The sequence below is a fragment of the Sorghum bicolor genome, chromosome 7 (genome assembly GCF_000003195.3).
Source record: "Sorghum bicolor cultivar BTx623 chromosome 7, Sorghum_bicolor_NCBIv3, whole genome shotgun sequence".
Taxonomy (NCBI): Eukaryota; Viridiplantae; Streptophyta; class Magnoliopsida; order Poales; family Poaceae; genus Sorghum; species Sorghum bicolor.
Genome location: NC_012876.2, coordinates 149618 through 174208, shown reverse-complemented (window position 1 = coordinate 174208; position 24591 = coordinate 149618). Strand labels below are relative to the sequence as shown.

Genomic DNA, 24591 nt, shown 5'->3' with positions numbered 1-24591 from the left:
CATCTGACACAAGAGACATCTCAACCAAGTTGAGAAAGAGTACGACGTCGAATGCGTCGTCGTTGCTCGTCTGGGAATGGACCAGGTTTTCATCCATGGAAGACGTTGCTAGGACACAATGCCCTCAACAGGGAAGCAATGCCTACAGGTGTTGTCGTTGCTAGGCTTTTGCTTGAGGTACCCACATAGATGTCGGACCCTAGCCTGTCGCCACCACCGTTACCACTGGCCATCTCGTAGAAGCCTCACTAGAGGAGCATCGACGTGCCGACTGCATAAGCAGCCACATAGCTGCGTCTGCAACCCTCACCGACCAGACAACATGGCAAAGACTAGCCTCACTTTTCTGCATGCATCCCCCTACCAAATGTCAAAGCCGGCGGTTGAAGCACCCACCATCGACATTGTTGACCTTCGCCAGCCACCATCAGTAGCACCCTCCACCATGGGTGCCACCCCCTACCCTAAGGACGCCGAATCTGATGGCCTACAGGGCACTAGACCAAGTTTTCCTTGCCATCGCTGAAGGAGGATGCGAGGAGGATGAAAAAGCCCCCACTGCCGCCCGACGCCTACATGGGCATAGGCCGGGGGTGCCGCAGCTACAACAGCCGGAAGAAGAGCATAGTCAAAATCCGGGCCTACAGTCTCATTAACCAGAGCAGCATGGACCTCCGAGAGCTTGGTCTCGTGGAGGCATACAAAAGTCAGAGAGTGAAGCTGAACAAGGGTCCTAACCACATTACAATGTGCATGTTCATTGAGACCACACACGTTCCACACCAAACAACTATCGATTGTCGACATAGAAACACAATTTTACAACTGGGTAGGCGATAGGTCACGCAAGATTACGCCATCCCCTCACCGAGGCCATCCAGGTTGAGGTCCATCGCTGAGACGTCGTAGCCCCTGTTGAGTAGCAACTGCAAACACTTCTGCTTAGTTCCAGACATATTACCCCCAAAGGCAAGCTTGAACTTTTTCTCCACTTCCAGGTCCGCTTCATCTTCATGCACTGGAATACCCAACTTTATTAGCAAAATTCTCTGTTCCAGGGCCGTGGCATTTGACGCCCGCGACTTGGCGGCAAGCCTCCCGCTCCTCCGCAACGAATGTATGGACACTAGCGTCCTAGATCGGCACAGCCGGGGTCCTGCCCTAATGATCGGCGTTGCCAACGGGCAACACACAACTTCTTCAAGCTCCTCCTGCATCGAACTGGGCGGAACTGGCCTCGGCCCAGGCAAGGCAGCGGGAGCAAGTTCGACATCCATCTGCGCGCTGGTTCCCCGGGCGCCAAGGCCAGCCAAGGCAGCAGTACAGTGGAAGGAGTTACAGAATTCCTACGTACCCACCCTAGGGGTAGGCGCCACGGCCGGGAGGATCACCTCCTCCTCAATGAGTTCAGCCCACCAGTCAGCCTGCCGGTGCTGAGGGAACTCCAACACACAAATCCTCCGCATCCCCGGTGTTCGGATCATCTCGTTCTCAGCACATGCAGCCCACCAATCATGAAGTCAGCACCTGCCAATTTCATCAGGTACTGGTTTTACATTTAAATCGACGGAGAAAATCATGGATCAAGGTTGTGTTTAGTTCCCAAAGTAAAAAATTTCGTGACACTGTAGCACTTTCGTTTGTCTGTGGTAATTATTGTCCAACCATAGACGAACTAGGCTCAAAAGATTCGTATCGTAAACTTCGACAAAACTGTGTAATTAGTTTTTATTTTTGTCTATATTTAATGCTCTATGTATGCGTCTAAAGATTCGATGTGACGGAGAATTTTAAAAAATTTTGGGTTTTTAGATGGAAGTAAACAAGGTCTAATACAACTGCGTTTGACCACACTCAGTGTGTCAAGTGATATGTTTCATGCGTGACTGGTGAGTGGTGCGATTGATCGAATGCGATGTGGTATGGGTGCTCGCCGGCCGGCCAATATAATTGAAGTTGACAGCTCCCTCATGGACGGTAGAGTCAAATAATCACGCCATGACATGCAGGTATCGCGCATGGCACCGGCACACACGACCTAGCTTGTCTCATCTATCTATCGACCCATCTTATCCAAGCTAGTCCTAATATATCTAATATCTGTCTCTTGTCTGCTTGTCATCGATATGGAGTATACAAATAACGGTGTACATGATGGATGGAGCTAGCAGTAGCACTGCACAATGCATGCAACAGCATGGTTATGATGAATCTTTTCATGCATGGTAGATGTCTAGAAGAGTGACACTGGCCAGGATCGTTCGGTTACGCGATCAGTGTGCCAAACCGGCCTCCACGATTGCTGGTCGGGGCGGTCTCTCTCCATTATTGTGACACTGGACTGGATTATAGTATTGTTTATTGGAGCCCGCCTCGCTCGGCAGGCACTCGATCGGCCATCACCTTACCTTCTCACCGTCCTTAACAATAATTACTGAAAGGAACGTCGGTAGCCCCTGGTCCCGTCGTTTTACAGTTGTTTGTTAGGAGAAATAGGTGGGATGGGATGAGGCAGGACCGATTTGTGTTTTGAAGCTGTTCGGATTGAAGATAGGCAGATCTAGAGGCAGAGTCATCCTACCTAAATCCAATGCCAAGCCATCCCCTGCTAGGTCTGAGTGGCCACTTGCAACCTGTGCTAGCTTTCTGGAGCGCGAGTGCATGAGAGGAAGATGATCGCGCCCACACGTGAGGATGTTGAGACCTGCAAATGAGGTTGATGGTGGCCCGTGTTGGGAGAAAAGAGAAAAAATTGTGGGAGGCGATCAAACAAAATACGCATCAAGGATGGGCTATAGACACCCGAGAAGAGATTTTGACACAAGTGGCGCATGGGGTCGATCGCAAGCCTGTTCAACGATCATAGGCGCTAGTGAGCACAAGCAGCTGAACGTCTATGAGTGGAGGTCAGGGGCAGGCCCAGACCTAGGGCCAGTAGAGCCATGGTCCTAGTCGTGGTCCAGAAATTTTAGAAAAAAACTCTTCAGTTCTAGCCCAAGAAAGAAACTCATTAAGCAGAAAACTAGAGCAGACCAAGGCTAACGGAAGAGAAGTCGCTCAGCCACCGATCCTCGCGCGGACACGCCCACGACGCCACACGCGGCACGCCTCGCGCCCTCGCTTGTCGTCTCCGCTCCGGCCTCCCTCCTTGGCTCCTCCTACCCTCGCACGCTCCTGCACGCGACGGTCGGGGCAAACTCCCGCACGCGACGGCGAGATGACGCCTCCTGCCCTGGCCCTTGCCCTCTCTGCTCGTGGCCTCGGTGCCTCGCGGCCCTCGCCCCTACCCAGACGGCGGTCCGCCGGCCTGCTGCCTACGGCCTGTCCATGTCCACATGTCCCTGCGTGGGCGTGGCCAGGGGCAGGGGAGCCGGGAGCCTCCTGTCCAGAAGCTGTGATTCCGTGAACGTGAACTGAAGGTACTGATTCCTTCAATTTTCAATTTTCCAGTGTTTAGTTCTTATTTTTTCTTGATTTCAACTGCTAATTGTGAACTTTTGATTTCAGTTAGATGGAGAGGCGAATGCAACAAATATTTACTAGACAATAGGTATTTATTTTTCAATGTTCATTGATATTTCATAGCTATTTTATCGTACTATTAATAATATAGTTCAAGAATTTCTCTAATTTGCAAAGTTTGCTTGAGAATTTTTATTTTTTACATACGTGTGTATATATGGTTCTATAGATTTTACTGTGGGCTGTAGTTTTCGGATTTTGGCCACCATGATTTGGCCCTAATCTTGGCCAATTCCTGGGTCCACCACTGGTGGAGGTGCTGGTGGTTAGGACACAAGCAGAGGCGGTGGAGGCCTGGACACGTACGGGGGTAGAAGCATTGGTGAAGGAAGAAGAGAGACGCATAGGTAAGGGAATGTGCCATGACTAAACTCGTGGGGGATGAAGGGAAGAAGAAGAAGAAAGAGTGGCATGCGAGTGTGTCAGTGTGCCGTGGCCCAGATCATAGGCAAAGCAGAGGGTGGGGACATGTGTTGTGAAGAGGAGGAGCACAGAGATTGGGGAACTGCCATATCTGTCAACCTCTCACTGCAGGTAGAATTTTATAGACATACGATAGTACTCCCTCTATCCTAAATTATAAGACGTTTGACTTTTTTGACTTCAAATTTGGCCACTCGTCTTATTCAAAAAGTTTGTATAAACATAGTCAAATTTAAGTCATTCTTGGAGAATTTTTATTAATAAATGCAGCCACAACAAAAGAAGTGATATTTTTACACAAACTTTTGAATAAGACAAGTAGTCAAACTTGATGTTAAAAAGTCAAATGTCTTATATTTTGGAATGGATTGCGTAGTAAGTATTCAGCTTAAGTTAAAAAAAATCCAACCAATAACACTAGCAATTCACAGTCGTCTAAATTTAAAAACAAAAAGGAAGTATGCGTTGAAGGATCTTGAAAGCGCTGTGTGTGTCCATGAATCCAGCTAAGGTTGATAATATATATAAGGAAGTAGCATTGTTGGTAGGTGGGGAATTAAGCTAATAATAAGGCTGTATGAATCTAGCTTGGAGTGAATAATCCTAATTGTCCAAAGCAGGACCAGTTGAGTCGTATTTATTTAAGCAATGGAAAAGGTGGTAATCATGGTGGCCAGGCAATGCAACCCCCGGCCCGGGCATATCATGAGACCATAATAGTGATGTGCATTAATCTTTAGAGAAAGTGTGTTGAATATGTTTTAAATTCAGCTGCACATTATAAAGGTCGATTTCTGACACGGAGCGAAGTGGTGGCTTGTCGCCGAAGGCTTGGACCGGAGAGAAGCGGAGTCTGAAGTGGTCCATTGGTGTACACCCTCGTTGTCACTTGGAGGGGGGGGGCTTGCCCCCCACTGCACGGTACGGTATATATACCCAAAATTAGGATTTCACTGAAGATTATGATCTTGTAAGCCGTCGCACGACGTTATAACCCAACTCTTGATAATAGAGAGGAGTGTTTGCTGGCTGGCGCTCATGGTTTTGTCCTTCACATTGGAGGGAGTTTGCACGTTAAATCTTTGTGTCTCCGCTGTGATTTGATATTATATTCTTCATCGTTTATCCGTCGTCATTTACAACAAAGTGATGTGTAAATATATGGGTCATGAAATGAAGTTATTGGGCAGAGTTATCAGATGAGACCAATCCAACTCCACTACATGATTTTATACAAAAAAAATGTATATATATACTTCACAGCAACGTGTATCTAGTGTATTAGAACCATCAAGCAGTACGAGCTAATAAGTAGATCGATGACCTTCTGTGAAGGGCAGGAGCAATTTAATTATACATAAGTGAAAGGTACGTACACATACAGATATAATAGTATATGTTCAAAATTCATAAGTATTTGATACTTTCTAGCTACATGCATCATGTAGAATGAAAACTTCATTGTGACTCCGTTACATACGTTTCCTTCACCACGCAATGTGAATTTCAGAACTATTTCATTAGCATGGCGTGCTTTGATGTACCCGGCCGGTTACTAACCTTTAACAGTTTGTGGTTGCAAATCTTCCTATGCTATAATAACTTCTCTTCAATCAGCATACATAGGGCATGCTTGGAATCTTTGTCAAGCACTATTTCATCTTGCCGAGCTAGAAGTTGTAGTTGAGCAAAGGCATTTGGTTTCTCGACTAGCTTACTGTATTATTTAGATATTATCAGATTTACCTCAATCCAGAGGCGGAGCTAGCCTTTGGCATAGGGGTCAAGCGACCTGATAAATTTCTACAAATCCTATAGAGAACTACTGTTGATTACTGCTCATCGCTACTATTGACCCCACTGTATAATATATAAGACCCCAGTAGCCATAGTGGCTGGCTTCGCCTCTGCCTCAATCCACATGTGTCGCAGTAGATTAGGGTGTAATTTAGTTTAAATTCTACTTCAATCCACCTCAACAGATGTGGTTTGATGCAAATCCAACTATATCCAGATAAGGCCTACCTTGGGTCATGGGAAAGTTTATCCTTGCTGCAGCGAGCAAGCCAAATCGGCTCACTGCAAAAACAAGAAGCACAATATACTTTCTCAATATCAGTTTTATATGTTTCCCCTATAATATATTTTGTGAGGGAACAAATCATATCTTTTTGCTCCGATAAGATGGTCCTAGTTGGAGTTTGATCTAACAGCTAACTAGAGCTGGAGGAAACTTAGCAGACAAGTAGCTTCACAGGAAGTGTGAGAGGAAGCAGGGTAGCCTGCTCATTTCTTTTTGTAATGTTCTGCGGAAAAGCTTGATGTTGAGCTAAATAAAGTGTAGAATTTGCAAAGCTACCAAAGTAGATACGAGTATATAGAATAAAGCAGCAAGATGTACGTGTGTGCAAATAAAGCTGTCGTTGCCAAGAAGAATATTGCAATGCACGCCTGAAAACAATATATAGCAATCCCTTAAAACAAAGAGAGAATGTTCTGATGCGAAAGGCAATAATCGATGTACCGGTAAAGCAAATCTAGCCAGTTCACAGCCAAGAGAGAATGTTGTGCTGGCTTGGCGCGACACATCATAGATATCCCTCACCTCTGCCAAAACTAGCTTAGCTGTGTCAAGAGTAACTGTTCTTTAATTTAGTTTGGGATCAAAGAAAATATATATAGCCAATCAACACGTACGTGCATATATATACAAGCTAATTAGGTACTGTATCATCGTTTTCTATGCGGATGTATATATATGATTCATCATCTACTTAATTAATTCTTGAAGAAGAAAAGGAATAGGATTGGAATCAGGGATAAAGATATCCGGCAGAATGCAGTTCACAGACGATGATGGCATATTTCCTTTATCACCACTTGGGCACTTACTGATTGCAAAAGCTGGAACGTCGCAGTCGGCAATCAGGACACCTTGCGTTACTTGTTGGAGAGGTTGATTCTCTATCTATATATCTATCTCCTCCCACATTGATCAGATCGATCAGTTATATATATACTACTACTGCTGTCAAAAAAGAAAGTTGGCGCATGCATGGCTTCACGCTCCTGTCAGTTTATGCATATATCAAACTATCAAAGTATCAATCATATGGTCTCCTTTAGTTGACAAACATTCACAACAAGTCTAAAGTTCAGGATCTGCGTAGGATATACATCAATAATATATATAGCCATTCTTCACAAATATTTCCAACGAATATTTTGTAAAGTTGTATTCTGTTGACCGGACATCATATATATCTTTGTATCGTTATCATGGAGTACCATACGTCCCCTCCCACCTCCCTCACCAACCTCTGCAAAGTTCCAAATATCTTTTAATTAATTAGTTGCAGCAACAACAATAACCTTCACGTCCATCCGTAGCCTTGCGTGAATTAACAGTAGTTCTAGTTATTTTTTTGGCCAACACGGCTCATATATATCTGTCCTGTACGTTGCTGTTAGCTATGTAGAGAGATGACAACTTATACACAACTAAAGTGTGGGTCTAATACTTTCTCTATCCAAAAACACAGTCGTTCTATCTTTCAAAATTTTTCCCACAGCAAGTGGTGTTTTAGTCTGTATAGGTGGATCCCACGCGTACTAGGCCTACGCCTTTCTCTTCTCTCTACCTTCTTTTCTTCTGCTCGCTCTTCTCTCCCCACTCGGCTACATGGCTATGGCTACATTGGATCCACATCCACCGGCATCACCCCACCGCATCCGGCCTCACCAGCATAGAGGTAGAAGCAGAGTGGGTCACCACCAGTGAGGTCCGTGGCTACAACCTTCTTCCTCCTCCTCTGGTAGCCCTCTTCTCTTGGGTGAGGCAGGCAGACACGCAGAAGGTGGAGCGACACCCTAGCCGAGGCTACCAGCATGGTCAAGGACGGGCAATGACCTCACACGAGCAGCATGCTGTCGCCAAGATCCACACAGTCGTCCCCTTGATCCTCAGCTCCTACGAGGTGGGCCCCCACAGCGGAGCCGTGCTGCTGCTTGCATGGACACGGGGTTAGCGGGGTAGGGATAGTTTGTGCGCGGCGAGGTGGAGGCCGCCCATCGGATCTAGACAAAAATGAGGAGAAACACAAGAGAGAAATTGAGATAGGGACAGAGGGAGTAGGGGTATACTGGTCTTTTGCCATCAGTATTTGTAGCGTGTCAAGTCTCAAAACGATTGTATTTTCGAGATAAAAGGAGTATGTGATCTGCTATGCCGAGCTCCTACCTTGTAGTCCTGACTTGGCATCTGGGATCTATAACTATAAGTGAAGACATTTTGCACCCCTTCTCGCCGCTCAATCCTTAAAAAAAGTTGCAATAAATAGAAATTATTTAATACCATAAAACATTGTTGTAGATGGATGTTATACACACACACACTTGAAAGTAGTACATGACAAATAAAAGGATACTGTTTCGCTGTTTGGTTGAGGAATTATTGGCAAAATAACCTAACAGTGAAATTTGAAGCAATTGGTTTCAAAATGTATAGGATCCGAAACATGTCTTTTACAGGACACGTAAATCATCAATATAATGCACAAAGTAGTAGGTCGGTAATGAAGTTTCGTTTGGTTTCGTTGATTCATGCACACGTTTCGAGCAGCGTTTGGACCGGCCAAGATGGAGGAGCTAGCTGTGCTATCAAATCAAAATCAGACAGGCTATCAGGCAGGGCATGCAGTGGGCCACTCCTATCATGGAATTGAAGGAGCTAAAGGTCAGGAGTAATAAGGAGGATGTCGTTTTCTTGTCCACGTCGCTCACTAAAATCCGAAAGCTCAGCAGCGGTTTGACAGTTTTTTGTATTACTGTGCGTATACCATGGAAGCATGGACCAACATAATGAGATGAAGATGATTGCAAACAAAAAGCCTGGGCTGCCGGGCATCCATCCTGGCCATACAAATATATTTTCTTTTTCTTTTTTCTTCCCCCTTCCAAACAAAACAAGTAATAAGGGCCGGATGAGAAACCTGCAGGCATCTTGCATCTTCTCTCTAGCTTTTTGTTTGTGCAGAAACCAGATAAGCTTTAATTTGTCCGGGGGTGGCCTCCACTATATATACCATACCATCCTAGTTCGGGGATCGGCCGGCCGGCTTCATCAATCAACAATATATAATCCTCCTATCTTCAGTCTTGACACAAGCAAGCTACTCTGCTCTGCTCTGCTCTGCTCTGGTCTCCTGTCAGTCAGAGTTTGAGAGGATCGGATCGGGCGACGGCGAGCTGAGATAGAGGCAAATAAGGCGGCAGCAGGGAGCATACACCGGCGTGCAGTTCCGCCATGGGCATCCTGGACCACTTGTCGCATCTGTGCAGCCTCACGGAGACGAAGGAGGCGCTCAAGCTCAGGAAGAAGCGACCGCTGCAGGTACGTACGACAGTTATATATATATATATATATATATATATATATATATATATATATATATATATCGGAGCTGCTAGCTACTCCTACTAGATAGAAGCTTGAATGAATTACTGAATTGTTGCCGCCGGCGCCGGACACGCCGGTGATTGCAGACGGTGAACATCAAGGTGAAGATGGACTGCGAGGGTTGCGAGCGTCGTGTGAAGAGCGCGGTGAAGTCGATGCGCGGGGTGACGAGCGTGGCGGTGAACCCGAAGCAGAGCAAGTGCACGGTGACGGGGTACGTGGAGCCGGCCAAGGTGCTGCAGCGCGTCAAGGCCACGGGCAAGAACGCCGAGATGTGGCCCTACGTGCCCTACGCGCTCACCACCTACCCCTACGTCGGCGGCGCCTACGACAAGAAGGCACCCGCGGGGTTCGTCCGCAGCGCGCCGCAGGCCATGGCCGAACCCTCCGCACCCGAGCTCAAGTACATGAACATGTTCAGCGACGAAAACGTCAACGCATGCACGGTCATGTGAGCAAATTCCATGTATATATATGGCGATGGCGATGGCCATGGCGATGAATGATCGATGATCCATCACAAGAATTCCATGGTCCTATGTATGTATGTTATGTAGTACGTACGCGTGGTCAAGTACTAGCCAGTGAGAGTGTATATTTTTGTTTGTGTATATCTCTGTGGTTCGTCCTTCTTCTTTCAAAAAGACAAGAGAACTACGAACCACGCCCGACCGGCTTTTTTGGCGAGACAAATTCGTTTGGTACTATTATAGTATATAACTATTTATGATGATGAAATTCAAACCGGCCAGTATATATCAGCCTCCATGCATGCATCCGGTCTAATTTGGATACTGAATCCCTCAGGGATATTTTTGAGCCTGATCGTCCGGCCCCCGAGCTGCAGGGTTTATGATTTGGACGCCTCACCTGCTACTGCTAGCTGCTGCATGCCTCGCTCCAATCTTCGTTGAACCCCGCCCGCCCGCCTCTCCCTCTCATGCATCACCGGCGCCCTGATTACTACTACTGATCGATCGATGAAAGCAACGTTGTTGATCCGATCCGATCATGTTCGTCGTTGCTACCACTACTGGCTAGCTAGTACCACACAGAGAAAATCAATCCCATTTTTTGAGTATTGACGACAGGGATCTTTAACTAATCACGTACTGTTCCATAATTACTAGTGGGGACCCACTAGATCGATTAACCTACGTACGTACAGAGGATCGGAGACGCAAAAATTAGGGAAGCCTTGCATTCACGTGGCGCCTACCTGACGGCAGAGCGGGGCAGCACAAGGCGAAGAAGCCCTACTATACGTGTCTCCTGTACTGCTGCATGAATGAATATGAAGCTTCTGGTGGAAGTGCCAGAGTAGACGACTAGTTTGTGGCTGCATTACGGACACCTGCACTCCACGTACCACAACCGACGTTGCCAAGTCCGTCCACGTGTGTTAATAATCTGGCAGCAACTCCAACAAATATGCTATCCATATTATTTAGGCTATTTTTATATTTTTAAGCAAAAAATAAAGTCCAAAATAGATGTGCTATCTGGTTTGCTAAAATAGCAAGTTTGATATTCCTAAACTTTCACTTGTCATATATAACATGTCGTCCTCATCAATAGCTATCTTATACAAAGGCTGTTGTGGAACTCTATGCTTTGAGTGAGTTTTTTATTTTACACAATGGCTAAATCTTGTAGTTTAGAATATAATTTTACCTAGTCTCTTAGAGATGCTCTTAGTTCACTCCAAAAAACAAAAACTTTTCAAAATTCTCTGTCAATCTTGCGGTACATGCATAAAGTATTAAATATAGATGAAAACAAAAACTATTATATAGTTTATATATAAATCGCGAGACGAATCTTTTAAGCCTAGTTCTAGTTACTCCATGATTAGACAATATTTATCAAATAAAAATAGAAGTGCTACGATGTTAAAATAAAAAAAATGGATCTAAACACCTTTATTAGCGTCCTCCAGGTGAGATTGAGGAATTTGGATAGCACTTACTTGATCAAGCCAACAAGACCTTGGATCACATATATACCCCCCTTTGGCCCAAGCCCAAGCCCGCCTGCAGCCCCACAACGGTAAGCACAGACATTCAGCCCGAGGAGCTCACTTTTTTTGTAGCTCAGGCCGGCCCGCGAGCATATCAGAGCTTGGGTGGGTTCAGTTGGGCGTAAATCTTCAGACTTCAGCTACGGTCACTAAAACTAAGGTCTTGTTTACATTAGACTTAAAAGATTCATCTTGTGATTTACAAGTAAACTATGTAATTAGTTATCTTTTTTATCTATATTTAATGTTCCATGTATATGCTGCAAGATTTGATGTGATGAAGAATCTTGTAAAGTTTTGAGTTTTTGGATGTATCTAAACAAGACCTAAGTTCTCCAATGATGCGTTGTAGCCTGTAATTGATCGGAGTATGGGCACACTTCAACTTCTGCATAGGAATCCATGTGGACACCACAAAATTAAGATGACATGTTTGTGGCTGCATCCGCTTTATATTATTTGCAATATTCTACCTTCTTTTGTTTTAGATATAAGTAGATTGGTACCCTCTTCTCTCCTCTTGCTAGCTAGCTAGGTTACATTGCTTTTGGATAGGATATACTTGGTTTCAGTATTATGCAAGCTCCGATCCATAGCTCTTTAACTTTCCTCTGCACTTACCCACTTGTTGACTTTATTTTTTCTGCTAGCTAAGGGCATGGCACCACTCAGAGAAAAAGCATGCATGTAGGATGAGCTTTAGTTGTTTTGTGCAAGCCTGCGTTGCAAAATATTTCAATGCACTGTTGCTTCAGCTTACCTGTAGCAATTTTTTTCCTTGAACCACTATTCAATAGTTGTTTTGTGCAAGCCTGCGTTGCAAAAATATTTCAATGCACTGTTGCTTCAGCTTACCTGTAGCAATTTTTTTCCTTGAACCACTGTTCAAGCCAACCTGCGTTGGTCGTGCTCCAAGACTGTCTCCAATAGAATTGGCAAAGCAAGAGCCATACCTAAAATAGGTGATACACAATGTAAAAACAGCCTCCAACAAGGTAGACAAACACAACACTCATTTTAGGTCGGAGGCAACACGCAACGCAAAAATGTGTCGTCCCTCCGTCTCTTTGTGTCGTCCTTATACCACGGGGACCACCACCACAACCGGAGTCGGCAACGCGGTGACCATGCGGCTGCTTTCGGCCAGCATCAAGGGGGGTTCCACCTCGCAGCCCCAAATCCATGCCGCGCCCCGTGCCGCCGCCCCAGATCTCTACTACTGCTGCTCGGTGCTGGGGCCTCCGTGGAGTCTTGCAGACGAGGTCGCGCGCATAGCCAGGGCCTCCGCTGGCGCTCCCGCTGCCGACGGCATGGCGAGCCAGGTTCGTGGCGGGTCCACGAGTCCTGCCCACGGCGAGTCGGGTCTACGGTGGGGCCAGCAGCTCTGTGACGCCTGGCGAGGAGCAGGGCGCAAGGAGGAGGAAGAGCGCACGTGTGCAACAGCATGTCGGATGCACAGGCGTGGCAGCGTAAGGCCGGAGGGGGAGGAGCAGGGGAGGCCATGGGCTTCAACTGGGTGGGGAGATTTGCATTCTCCCGTGCTCCTATGTTGGAGAGGGATAAACTTTGGGTGGCTACGCTTTTACTATGCATGACCTAAAGGTGTCCTATTTGTATCTTTATTGTTGGAGTTAGTCTAAGGTGATTTTTATTCTTCCCGGTTATCCCCTTTCTATCTTCAAATTGTTACATACTCTCTCTGTGCAGAGCAGATTCTGGCAAGAGAATAAATCAGCACTTAACCTAAGCCTCAGTTTCATTATAAAGGCTGATGCATTCTTTTGCACATACCAAAAAGTGCCTCCACCGGTAAAGTCTGATGCTTTATGATGTCATGCTTGTGCAAGCACACCGTACCATATATATGCAGTGCCATTGATGGGTGGGCCAAATTTTGATCACCAAACACTGACCAAGGAGATTCCCTCCACTGAAGCATGCATTTCATTCCTAATTCTTTTTTTTTTTAGGAAAATAGGAGGGGCTTGCCCCTACCGGTGAAATTAATAAAATAAGAATAGGTATCAAAATAACAAAATTACAAGTAAGATTGGCCCGACTAATTCCTTAGCTAGTGCATGCGCCTTTGTGATATGATGTTAATTTCCTGCTGTTTCAAATTTGGGGCTTCATGAGGAGTTGGAGCCGATTGCTGATTTGCAGTTGATATAGAAAACGATGTGTGTTGTTGCATAGCAACATCACACTATCTGAAGAGAGTGGGTTAGAAAGTGATGGATGACTAATTGTTTCCACCTTTTTGCTATTGACCTTAGTGAGGAGTACTAATTAAGCAACACACCATTGCCATCAAAGTAATAAGGATATTCCTTTTTTTTTTTGCCCCTTTGTTCTTCTTCCCCTTAAGTCCTGATCTGTGTAGTCTAGTCTTTATGATGTCAGGTTGGTACGTTCTAGTACTAAGTATGAATGAATGTTTGGTAGTCCAACAAAGCTGAAAAGTACAGGTAGCTAGAATGGATTTCAACAGCAACAACAGGTTCTTTTCTGTTTTCTTTGGATCTAGAAGATATATATGTAGAACCTTCAAAGTTCAAACTTTTCTTTTTGCCAAATAGTGTCATAGCTATGGATGGTAAACAGGTAAAGAGTGTGTGAAGTAAGGATACTGACCGTGCTCAGGTGGTAAAAAACCGCGTTCAGGTATCAAGGTTTGTGCATGAAACACATGCCACTGCTTGTACAGAAACTGCATGCATGCTTTGGTTGTCTGTTTTATATTCTACTGCTCGACGAGTTGATGGATGGATTATTAATTTGAGAATCTACTTTCAGCTAGTGATGTATAATTTGATTGCTTGAGATGATTCAATTATGAAAAGAAGACATGGATATGCACTACGGGAAGCAGTGGCTTCCCGAGTGTCAAATGCACTCGGGGAAGGCCCAGTTGCACTCGGGGAAGCTATTCTCGAGTGCAACACTCGGGGAAGAGTGTCCGGGGTATCTCTTCACGGAAAAGACGTCTTTTTCGAGAGCCAAAAATCGTGCACTCGGGGAAGGCTTTCCCGAGAGCCGTCCTAGCACTAGGGGAAGAGTTGACGTCGTTGGTGGTAGCCGGCGCCGTTTCCTTGTTTAAAAAAAAATCTTTCCCGAGTGCAACACTCGGAGAAGACACCATCTTCTCCGAGCGCCGCAGCCCAGGCACTCGGGAAAGACACCCTCTTCCCCGAGCGCTGCAGCCCAACCACTCGGGGAAGACATCCTCTTCCCCGAGAGCCGCTGCCCAGGCACTCGGGGAAGACATCCTCTTCCCCGAGAGCCGCTGCCCAGGCACTCGGGGAAGGCACCTTCTTCCTCGAGAGCCGCAGCCCGTGCACTCGGGGAAGCCACTTTGAACATTTCTTTTTGCTTTTCCATGTAAGCAACAAAGCATATATATATATATATATATATATATATATATATATATATATATCACAAACCAAAAATCAACAACAATATATCACAAACCACATTTATATATATATCACAAATGACTAAATTTATACGAAATTCAGAATATATTACAAACCACATGTTCAAGAGTATATAAACAACTCCCAAAGCAGCTCACGGTGACTGTCCAGTGTGCGATGCCGGCGAGGGTTGCGACTGTCCACTCGGAAAATTTCGATTGTCCCGTAGTGATGCATGGGTCGAAATCGGCAGATTTAATTTGACCCCTCCTGAGCCTTGACCCTTAGAGACCACGCAAGGATGCAGGTGTACTAGTAGTGCTCACCTGTTATTATGACACATGCACGCAACCGAAAATTGAAGGGGAGATTGGTTTTGGTGTGACTAGTGATGGTGTTTACTCAACCACTTCTAAGATTATAACATATATAAGGGTGGAGTTTAGAGATAGCACAATGTCATTTGCAAAGAGCTGATAGCTCGGGGGTTGCGACCCCGTCGAGGGAAGCAGCCGGCTGGGAGTTCGACTCCCTGCCTCACATGCACAAAAATTGCTGTTGTAAAATATTCATGCTTGTTTCACATGAAAGCACAGGTCTAAGGACCGCCCCAAGTCTCACATGTGCAATGATGCCACTGTGTACGTATGAATGAGGTAGGGGTTTGGGAGTTTCTCGATCTGTGTGTAAGAAAGTTTTCTTCTATCTTAAACAGAATGCCCGGGGGCTGTCACACCCCCCATAGGTCGATGAAAGAGTAACTAGTGTGTGAATAGACCGTTTTGATGGGATACGAGCAATGCATTGGAGACATTCATGCATGTGTTTAGAACCTGGAGTTAGATGCTTGAGTACGTTCCCACATGTACAGTTCAAGTGGCCATTCATTTCGTTGTGTGTGGGGGGATCGGACTGTGGGGATGTGTTGCATGCTTCAGTTGGTAGTATGTATGGCTGTTTGGTTCAGAGTTTGTTGCAAAAGGTTGCCTGGGCCAGGCAAGATTAATTCTCTAGCGTTGGATTTTGATAGCCTAGGGTTGAGATCAACGCCTGGCATCCTCGCCAAGTCGTTGCGTGGCACCAGGACTCCCAACTGGGAGGGGGATCGAGGAAAAGAGGAGTAGTGAGAGAGCCCACCTTGATTCTCCAATATCCCTTCCTGAGCATCAGCTGGTGCTGAGGCTGCTGTCTCTTGAGCATGATGTGCCACCAACCAACCATAGGTCCACACCATATCATGTTAAACTAAACTGAACTTTTGCTGAATCACACTTTGAGTTGGCATCATATTAGGGCATGGCAAGGAATTAAGAGAAGCACCCAAAACAAAACCCCATCAGCTAGCATGATCTGACAAGAGGATGATCAAGAGGCAGGAGGAAGCTGACAAAATTATGGAAAGTTCAGTGGGGACTGACAGTGTCGTGTCCTGAGTCGTGACACTCCTGAGGAGAGAAGAGGAACACGATTTAAGTGCACATATCTTTATATATATACATGTTTTGTACGTTTTCTTTTGGCTCAGAAATCGGTCGACAAACGTCGTATATGGTGCCAGCGAGCGAGATAAGGTGATGGGGGAAGAAGCATGGCTCAGCCTCTAGCCTTTACTTTGTATATCCTTCTATTTGTTCTTTTATGAAGAGAAGGAAAGAAAGAAAGAAAGAAAGAACGAAAGAAATTGATGTGGGGATATGTGGACTGATGCTCTGAAACTGACCTCCAGGCAGGCTGCATGGTGATCGACGTGGACACCTCACCTGCCGCCTCCACTGCTCTTTCTCTTTCAACTTTCCAAGCTAAGTGTGTTGCTGTAGGGCGATATATTAATTGCACTATGCTCATGGACAGGCAGATATTACATATACTGTAATGGCTAGTGCTGGATATTGTAATCCCACTCCAAACAAGGATTATATAGAGTAGTAGTGAAGTTAAAAGTAATATATTTTGTATATTATTAATGCTGTTGGTTCACCAGCTGTTGAATCCTTTGCATGCAAGATTGTTTTGCTGAGCAAAAGTAGATGCAGTATATGCAGACACAATTACCCTTTGGGGAATGAAAGAATTGTGAACTTAATTGGGATAGATGTCGCATCGCATCAGTTCGATCAGCTGGATGCAAGTCACATGGTATGTGCTATGCGAGAGTGGAAATAAGGGACAGCGGCATCATCACACGACGACGATGCGATGGACCGACGTCGTCAAGCCATGCAAGGAATTGAATTATTGATGGATATGGAATCATATATACCATCGATCGGTCTTAATTTCTTCAGTCAGTAAATTAAATGAAGTAGTAGTAGCTTGTAATTTCAGTGACAAGCTAGTGTAGAAGTCAGCTTGGATCACATGAAAGATGCTTCATCTGTGAGCTATGTGCCGTGCTTTAATTTAGTTTTTCCTCCCTCGATACTGCAGTAGTGCACATTCAGAATGGCCTGTACGCTATCTATCAAGAGTGATGCGAGCCTTTTTCTTCTCTTCTGAATGATGGAGCGTCCAAAAGTCTTGAGAGCAAGTCCGCACATATATATAGTTGATGGAGTACAATTGTAAGTCGTACTAGCTAGCTAGTTAGTACTTAGTAGCTTATTATTAGCACGTCTGAATCTGACCTGCCAGTGCCAGGCTTATATACACTACATACATACACCTTAACTTGCTTATTTCTTTGGAGTCCCTTCCTTCCTTCCTTACTTATTGTTAGTTGTTGTGTTGGCGGCCCCTTGCTCTGCTCTGCTCTCCTCTCTGCTTCTCTTGTCACTGAGTGAGGGAGCCTAGCAAAGCAAAAGGAGCCTTCCCTTCCATACTTGCTTCCTTGGCCTCTTTCTCTCTATCTGCAGTACGTGCAATAATCACACTTGCATACTTCATCCAGCTTCAATTCCTTTGAGCAACTAGAGGAAGCTAGAAGAAGATAGCACATAGGTGGAGTAGTGGAGTGCAAATCAAAAATGTCGATCAAGTACTGCGACCAGCACAAGGACTGCGAGCGGCAGCGTCTTTACCGGCGGTTCTGCGCGGCGCTGGTGGGCATCATCCTGCTGCTCCTCCTCATCGTGCTGATCGTGTGGCTCGTCCTCCGCCCCACCAAGCCCCGCTTCTTCCTCAACGACGTGAGCATCGTGTGCATCAACGTCAGCTCCGCCTCCTACCTCACCGTCACCATGCAGGCCACGCTCGCCTCCCGCAACACCAACGACCGCGTCGGCATCTACTACGACCGCGCCGACGTGTACGCCGAGTACCGCGCCATGCAGATCACCGTGCCCACCTCGCTGCCGCCCTTCTTCCAGCCGCCCAACGACGCCACCGTCTGGGCGCCCTTCCTCTCCGCGTCCAACGTCCCGCTCCCGGCCTACCTCGCCACCGCGCTCACCCAGGACGAGACGGCCGGCTACCTCCTCGTCACCATCCGCGTCGACGGGTGGATCCGCTGGAAGGCTGGGGCCTTCATCACCAGCCACTACCACCTCAGGGTCCGCTGCCCTGCGCTGCTCACCGTCAACGATGGACAGGGAAGCTACGGATCCAACGCCGGTGGCGGGCTCGGATACTTCAAGTTCCAGCGCGCAGCACCCTGCATCGTCGACGTTTGATTCAACTGCTTATTCGTTCTCTCAGTTTCTCATCAGTTATACTACATATATATTAGCACGCATCATCACTTCACACTCCCACCCTCTTCTACTACTAATATATATGTACACCATCGTGTCTCTCGTCATCCATCGATGCAAATGCAAGCGCCCGGTCCAAAATCCCATTCCGAGTCGTTTGTTGGAGCTTCAGTACTCTTCCAATCCGGGCTGATGAACTGAAGATGCTCTTTTTCGTAATAAATAAGAAGATCAGATATATACATGAGCTAGCTACACTAGTTTATTTGTAGACAACCAATGAAATAATTTGACCCTATATATGTAAGTTTTTTGTTTGTTGTTTGTTGGGTTTTTTTTTATTTTGTTTGTGTGGATGGGAATTGGGAAAAGATGATGAGGAGCGGTGGTATGTACCTATAGAGGATGCATATGGATGGATATATGAATGAAAGGGCTGGCCGGGAAACCTCAGCTACCTTTGAGTGACATCTACTTCTGCCTAACTCTATGTTGAGTGTAGATGGACAGGGATTACTTCACTTTTGTAATCAGTGAAATTCAGAGGGACAAATCCAGAAAATATGCATGTGTCTACATGTTCCGTAAGTTGCTGTTGTAAATATACTTTTCATTCATGCATAGTATGATCAAATAGTTGTTGTCCATCATATTTGATTAACTCAATTATGTACTCCCCTGATCTGACATATGTATTAGTGTTCCTTCTAATCTATTACTATATACACTGAGGTGCTGATTCGGTAAGTTTAAAGCTATATCTACTTTATAGAGTATCAGGTTGTTGAGCAGCTGCTGTTACTCCATTGAATTCTTCCTTCCTTCCTTCCTTTGCTGCCAAACGTATGGCGTGTCAGCTGTTGCTAATGTTGGCCTTGAATCAAGATGGCAATTATATATATAATTATTAAGCTGCTGGTACCTACAGCTGATCCAATGAGCTCTCCAGAAAGATCAAACAACAATTATGCATGACAGAAATGAACCTACTAGGTACCTCTGTATGCACTGCTAGCTAGTGGAGGGAGGCGGCCACCATGATTATATCGACTGATCCATCAATAGCTCGCTGGTTGTAGTTGGCACGTCATTGTACAGGCCGGCCCTGTTAGTGCCTCGGCCACTGCTGAGCGACGTTTCTGGACGGTTATGATCCATCGGACTAGCCGCGAGACATACCGGCTCTGACACAAAATCCAGAGGGGGCTAAACGAAAACTGTATTTTTTTAAGCACCTCCTCCCAAAAACACTCCTCATTTAACAATCCGAACAACCATTTATTAAGCAGATAGGAATTTTGAGCGAAGTTCAAGATGCCTAGACCTCCCATGCACCTTGGCTTGCAAAGTAAACTCCACTTAGCAAGCATATACTTCTTCTATTCATCACAAGCACCACTAGAAAACCTGGATCTATAATAGTTTAGCCTTTTAAGTACTCCTTTAAGAACCAAAAAAAAGGACATCATGAACATAGGCAGACTAGATAGAACTGAGTTAATTAATATTAGTCTACCACTGGAAGATCGGAGTTTTCCTTTCCAACCACTAAGTTTTTTTTTCATAATGCTCTTCCAATGAATTCGGGTCCTTATTTGACAACCTATGAAAATGCATTGGAATTCCTAAATAACAAAATGGAAGGCTCCCTACCTTGCAACCAAAAAGCACTATAAACTTCTTACTACTCCGGTCCCCATGTGAGCTAAAGAAAAAACAACTCAGTCTTATAGAAATTAATTTTCAAGACAGACAACTTCTCAAAAGCACCTAGTACTATCTTCAGGTTCCTGGCTTCATCAATATTATTTTTCATAAAGATTAAAGTATCATCCGCATACTGTAGGATAGAGAGTCCATCATCCACTATGTGTGGCACTATGCCCTTGAAATTTGGCTATTGATCTTAGCTCTGACCTCTCCACTTTATTGGCTACCTCTGTCAACCTATTGGCCAGAACTTTTGTAAAGATCTTGAAACTGACATTAAGCATACAAATTGTCCTATACTGCTCTTGACCTCCTTGGAATTAGGGTTGTGGTCCCAAAGTTTAAGCTAAAGAGGAGCCTACCAAGATGAAAGTCTTTAAACATGGGCATTAAGCACTCCAAAATAAACTTGGAAGAACCATCCAATGCATATAAAAAATTTAGAATTGACTTGAAATTAGTTTATTTGAGTTTTGTATTTGATTATTTGGATCATACTTCACTTGAGCCACCTGCAGCACTAGATTTCCACAATTAAGTGCCCACCACACCTACTAGACTCTAGACACAACTAGATCAATGCAAGCTAATATTATTATTTGCCCCATTAATAATGTGACCAAAGGAAAACAACACAAATACCTAGGCACCTAGCTACTCTTCAGGCAACCACGAACAAGAAGCAATCATGGCATATGATGACTTTAATTAGACATGACAAACAATGTTTGTTAGTTGTGAATTAGTGCATATATACATCGCTCTACAGGCAATCTACCTAACTGATTTCAAGGTCGGGTCCAATCGGTTTCTTCCAAGAGGAAAATGGAGAAATTAAAGTGGCTACAACACAGTAACCCCACAGGTACTCTAGACGGATGGAGCACCAAAATAGCTAGACTCCAATCCATCATCGACCTGTCTATCAGTTTCAGTTGTTGCATGCATTATATATGTTGGCGTTATTTGCTTAGGCTTTACTGCATCTCCATGGAGATGCTTTATCTGTCTAAATAATTTTATGGAAGCTTGATCTCACATAGACATAGAGCTCAATGGTTCTCATAAATATTGATGCTGACAGACTTAATTGTTTGGCTAGCTAGGACTTTTGGATGCTCAACTGGAAGCTTGTCGTCCCTCTGGGTCTTGCTAAACCATGATTAATTGGAAGAATTTTGGCCTCTAATATCTTATAATATATAACTCGCTGGGAAAGAAGGCTAGCTTGCTAGCACTTTCTTGTTCCTATTATCTTAGCATTTGGATATATATATATATATATATATATAGATAGATAGATATAGACACACACACGGCAGCGCTATTTGTCAAAACACGAGTACTGAACGGTACTGAATTCTGTCCAGTATAATAGTTCGGTGTAGAATAGCACTTGTGTGTGTGTGTGTGTGTGTGTATGAAAAGAATCTCCTATTTGTCTTAGTTGCTGACCTACTCCAATCCATAATTAACAAGGCAAACCAGAGAGGTCTTCTCAGATCTCCAATCCCTTTGATATATGCTGAGGACTTCCCCATAGTGCAATATGCTGATGATACTCTTCTCATCATGGAAGCTTGCAGTAGATAGCTGTTGACTCTGAAGGCCCTCTTACACTCTTTTGGGGAATCAACTGGACTAAAGGTTAACTATAATAAGTTCATGATGGTACCAATCAACATTAGCCCAGAAAAGCTTCAGCATTTGGCCAGAACCTTCAGCTTGGATACTGGGACTTTGCCCTTCACCTACTTGGGCCTCCCCTTGAGTCTGAAGAAACCAACTGCAATTGATTTTTCCCCTCTAGTGAACAGATGTGAGAGAAGGCTAGCAGCTACATGATACATCAGCCTTATTGAATCAGGCTGGGAGGTTGGAGGTAACTAACTCTGTGCTCACAGCCATGTCATCCTTCTGCATGAGTACTTTTCTACTACAACAGAATGTGATTGACACGATTGACAAGCTCAGAAAATTATGTTTGTGGAGAGGCTCTGACATAAATGCAAGGCAAAAACCGAAAGCTGCTTGGATACTTGCCTGCAAAGAAAAGGGGCAGGGAGGATTGGAAAATCCTTAACATCAAGAGTCACTATCACATCTACTGCTGGAGTGTGTGTCAGTTTGCTCGACAGTGTTGGGCAATAGTAAACGTTGAAGTGGACTTGGATGTTGATCCATTTCAAATACTGCAAAGCTTCAAAGCACAGCTTGGAGTGCCTTTCTTCATGGAGGTAATCATCCTGTTGTCATGGACGATATGGAAGTCCAGGAATGATCTTATCTTCAGACAGATTCAACCCTCTTTAACCCTGGCAAAAGAAAACTTCAGGGAAGAGTTCCGACTGTTGCTGCTAAGAGCGAAACATGCATATTCACCCTTTATTGAATAATGGATTGCAAATCTTGCTTAGCGAGGCTCTGGGCAATCCTATTGCATGCTACTTTTCTTTATTTCCTTTTTTGTTTCATGAGTTTGCCTTATCCAGAGCAGCCGGTGACTTGTAACGTTTAAACAGTTATTTTTCAATAAAGCTTTCCTGCAGGGGGTGCAAACCCCTCCGGTTCAATAAAAAAAAGAGAAAAGAATAAGTCTGGCATTAGTGCTTCATGCATTTTATTGTCAGGCTAGAGGCCCAAAGGGCAGGCCCAAGCCCAACGAAGGTTAGGCCGGCCGGGAGGCGCATGCACAGGGGACGATGGTTGGGTGGATTAGAAGAGTTGGATGGAAAGATCGAAGAAGGCGCGCGATCGAGGACAGCAGCAATTCATTCATGATCGCACACTAGCTGACTGCGACTTCCATGGCCAGCCGCCCATGCATGCATCATCTGTCTTCGATCTCCACTGCATGACGGACGAACGATTCTCTCATCATCGATCAGTGTCGTCTCCCTGCAGAGCCTCGCTCTCGTCTCTCTCGATCGATCGACGATCACTTGGTAGCTAGCTGCTGCAACAGGTGGGTGGGGATCATCGGATCACCGATTCACTCGATCGTCCGTCGATGGGCAGCAAGACGAGCACCGTGTCGTCGGTGCTGTGCTGCCCGTGCCGGTGCCTCTTCTGCGGCGTGCTCAGCTGCCTCTTCAGCGTGCTCACCTGCATCTTCGTCGTCGCCGGCCTGGTCGCCCTGGTGCTGTTCCTCCTGTTCCGGCCCCACATCATCCGCGTCTCCGCCGTCTCCGCCGACCTCTCCGACTTCACCCTCACCCCGCAGACGTGGATCCTCCGCTACAACCTCTCCCTCGGCCTGCAGGTCCGCAACCCCAACAAGCACATCGCCCTCCACTACCACGGCCTCGTCGCCCAGGCGCACTACGAGGGCCAGCAGTTCGCCCACGCCGGGCCGCCCGACTTCTTCCAGGACACCGGCGTCACTAGCCCGCTCGATCTCGCCTTCACCGGCGAGAGCCCCCTCGTCGGCGGCAACGCCGCCGCAGGCTTCCGGAAGGAGGCTGCCGAGGGGGCCATCTTCTCCGTCGACGTCAAGATCAGCTCGCACATGAAGCTCAAGGTCTGGGTGCTCAGGGTGCTCGGCCCAAAGACCAAGATCGATTGCCCGCTCAGGCTCCAGCGATGGGATCATGCTACCCACGCCCAACGCCCGCCCGAGTTCAAACAGAAGGAATGCAGGGTCACCTTCTTCTGATGATTAATTATTCTCCATCTCCCTCCCTCTTACTTCGTTGCATTGCATTGCATGCACTCTTGTTATATCTGATATTCTGATCGATCCAGCACCTGCTGCTGGTGCCAATAATCTCGTCATCATCAATTAATTAATTAATTAATTAGGTAGCTAGCTATAGATAGATATATATGTATGTCTCGCGCCATCTGCATTTTATATATTTTTTATGACATTATATATAGAAGAACAGCTAGAGATTATTATTGATAGAAGTTGCAGCAAATATATAATTGAAGCTAGTATATGCTGGTCTCTCTAGGTTCTCATGATGATCCATTAATTATTTGGTTGCGTGACAAATATCGCTTCTTGTGAAGCGAATTCCACGCCTTGCACATCTAGTAACATTTTCTATCTATTTAACTTATATAAAAGAAAGAAAAGATCCAATTTACTACCGTGAACAATCCACTATATATGGTTGCTTAATCTCAACGAATAAAATTTCTACCGTCCTAGGGGATTTGTATTTCATTTACTTTTCGTTCGCTATATAGGAAATTTTCATTACTATATTTTTGTTTACAAACAATTACATATGGACACACCAGACACCACCACAATGGAGATGGTACAAATGGATTTCTATGGGCATTACCTAGCCCACATGCCCATCTCTCTAATTCCCCATGGAAGTTTAAAAAAACATTGCCAAGCCCACTTTGTAGGCTTGCTACCAACGTGGCTCCACCCATGTGGATCAATAGGACACT

The 24591-nt window shown here is 45.3% G+C and overlaps 3 protein-coding genes and 1 long non-coding RNA gene across 4 annotated transcripts; all 4 read left to right on the top strand.

The window, feature by feature from the left end:
• Positions 2633–5145, top strand: LOC110437169. The gene is made up of 3 exons (XR_002455355.1): positions 2633–3419; positions 3508–3550; positions 4732–5145. It is a non-coding gene; the product is annotated as an uncharacterized LOC110437169 (long non-coding RNA).
• Positions 8935–10159, top strand: LOC8067059 (heavy metal-associated isoprenylated plant protein 20). The gene is made up of 2 exons (XM_002444814.2): positions 8935–9337; positions 9490–10159. The coding sequence occupies exons 1-2, from the start codon at positions 9251–9253 to the stop codon at positions 9856–9858; spliced, it is 456 nt and encodes a 151-aa protein (XP_002444859.1). The 5' UTR covers positions 8935–9250; the 3' UTR covers positions 9859–10159.
• Positions 17238–19194, top strand: LOC8067058 (NDR1/HIN1-like protein 1). The gene has a single exon (XM_002444813.2). It carries the CDS (start codon positions 17806–17808, stop codon positions 18448–18450), a length of 645 nt encoding a protein of 214 aa, XP_002444858.1. The 5' UTR covers positions 17238–17805; the 3' UTR covers positions 18451–19194.
• Positions 22853–24110, top strand: LOC8064319 (NDR1/HIN1-like protein 10). The gene has a single exon (XM_002444812.2). It carries the CDS (start codon positions 23192–23194, stop codon positions 23834–23836), a length of 645 nt encoding a protein of 214 aa, XP_002444857.1. The 5' UTR covers positions 22853–23191; the 3' UTR covers positions 23837–24110.

What these genes read in the sequence shown, in the direction of transcription:
- LOC8067059 (XM_002444814.2), top strand. Translation starts at nt 9,251, where the DNA reads ATGGGCATCCTGGACCACTTGTCGCATCTGTGCAGCCTCACGGAGACG. An exon ending in GGAAGAAGCGACCGCTGCAG is followed by an intron (nt 9,338 to 9,489) that starts GTACGTACGACA and finishes CGGTGATTGCAG; the next exon opens with ACGGTGAACATCAAGGTGAA.
- LOC8067058 (XM_002444813.2), top strand. Translation starts at nt 17,806, where the DNA reads ATGTCGATCAAGTACTGCGACCAGCACAAGGACTGCGAGCGGCAGCGT.
- LOC8064319 (XM_002444812.2), top strand. Translation starts at nt 23,192, where the DNA reads ATGGGCAGCAAGACGAGCACCGTGTCGTCGGTGCTGTGCTGCCCGTGC.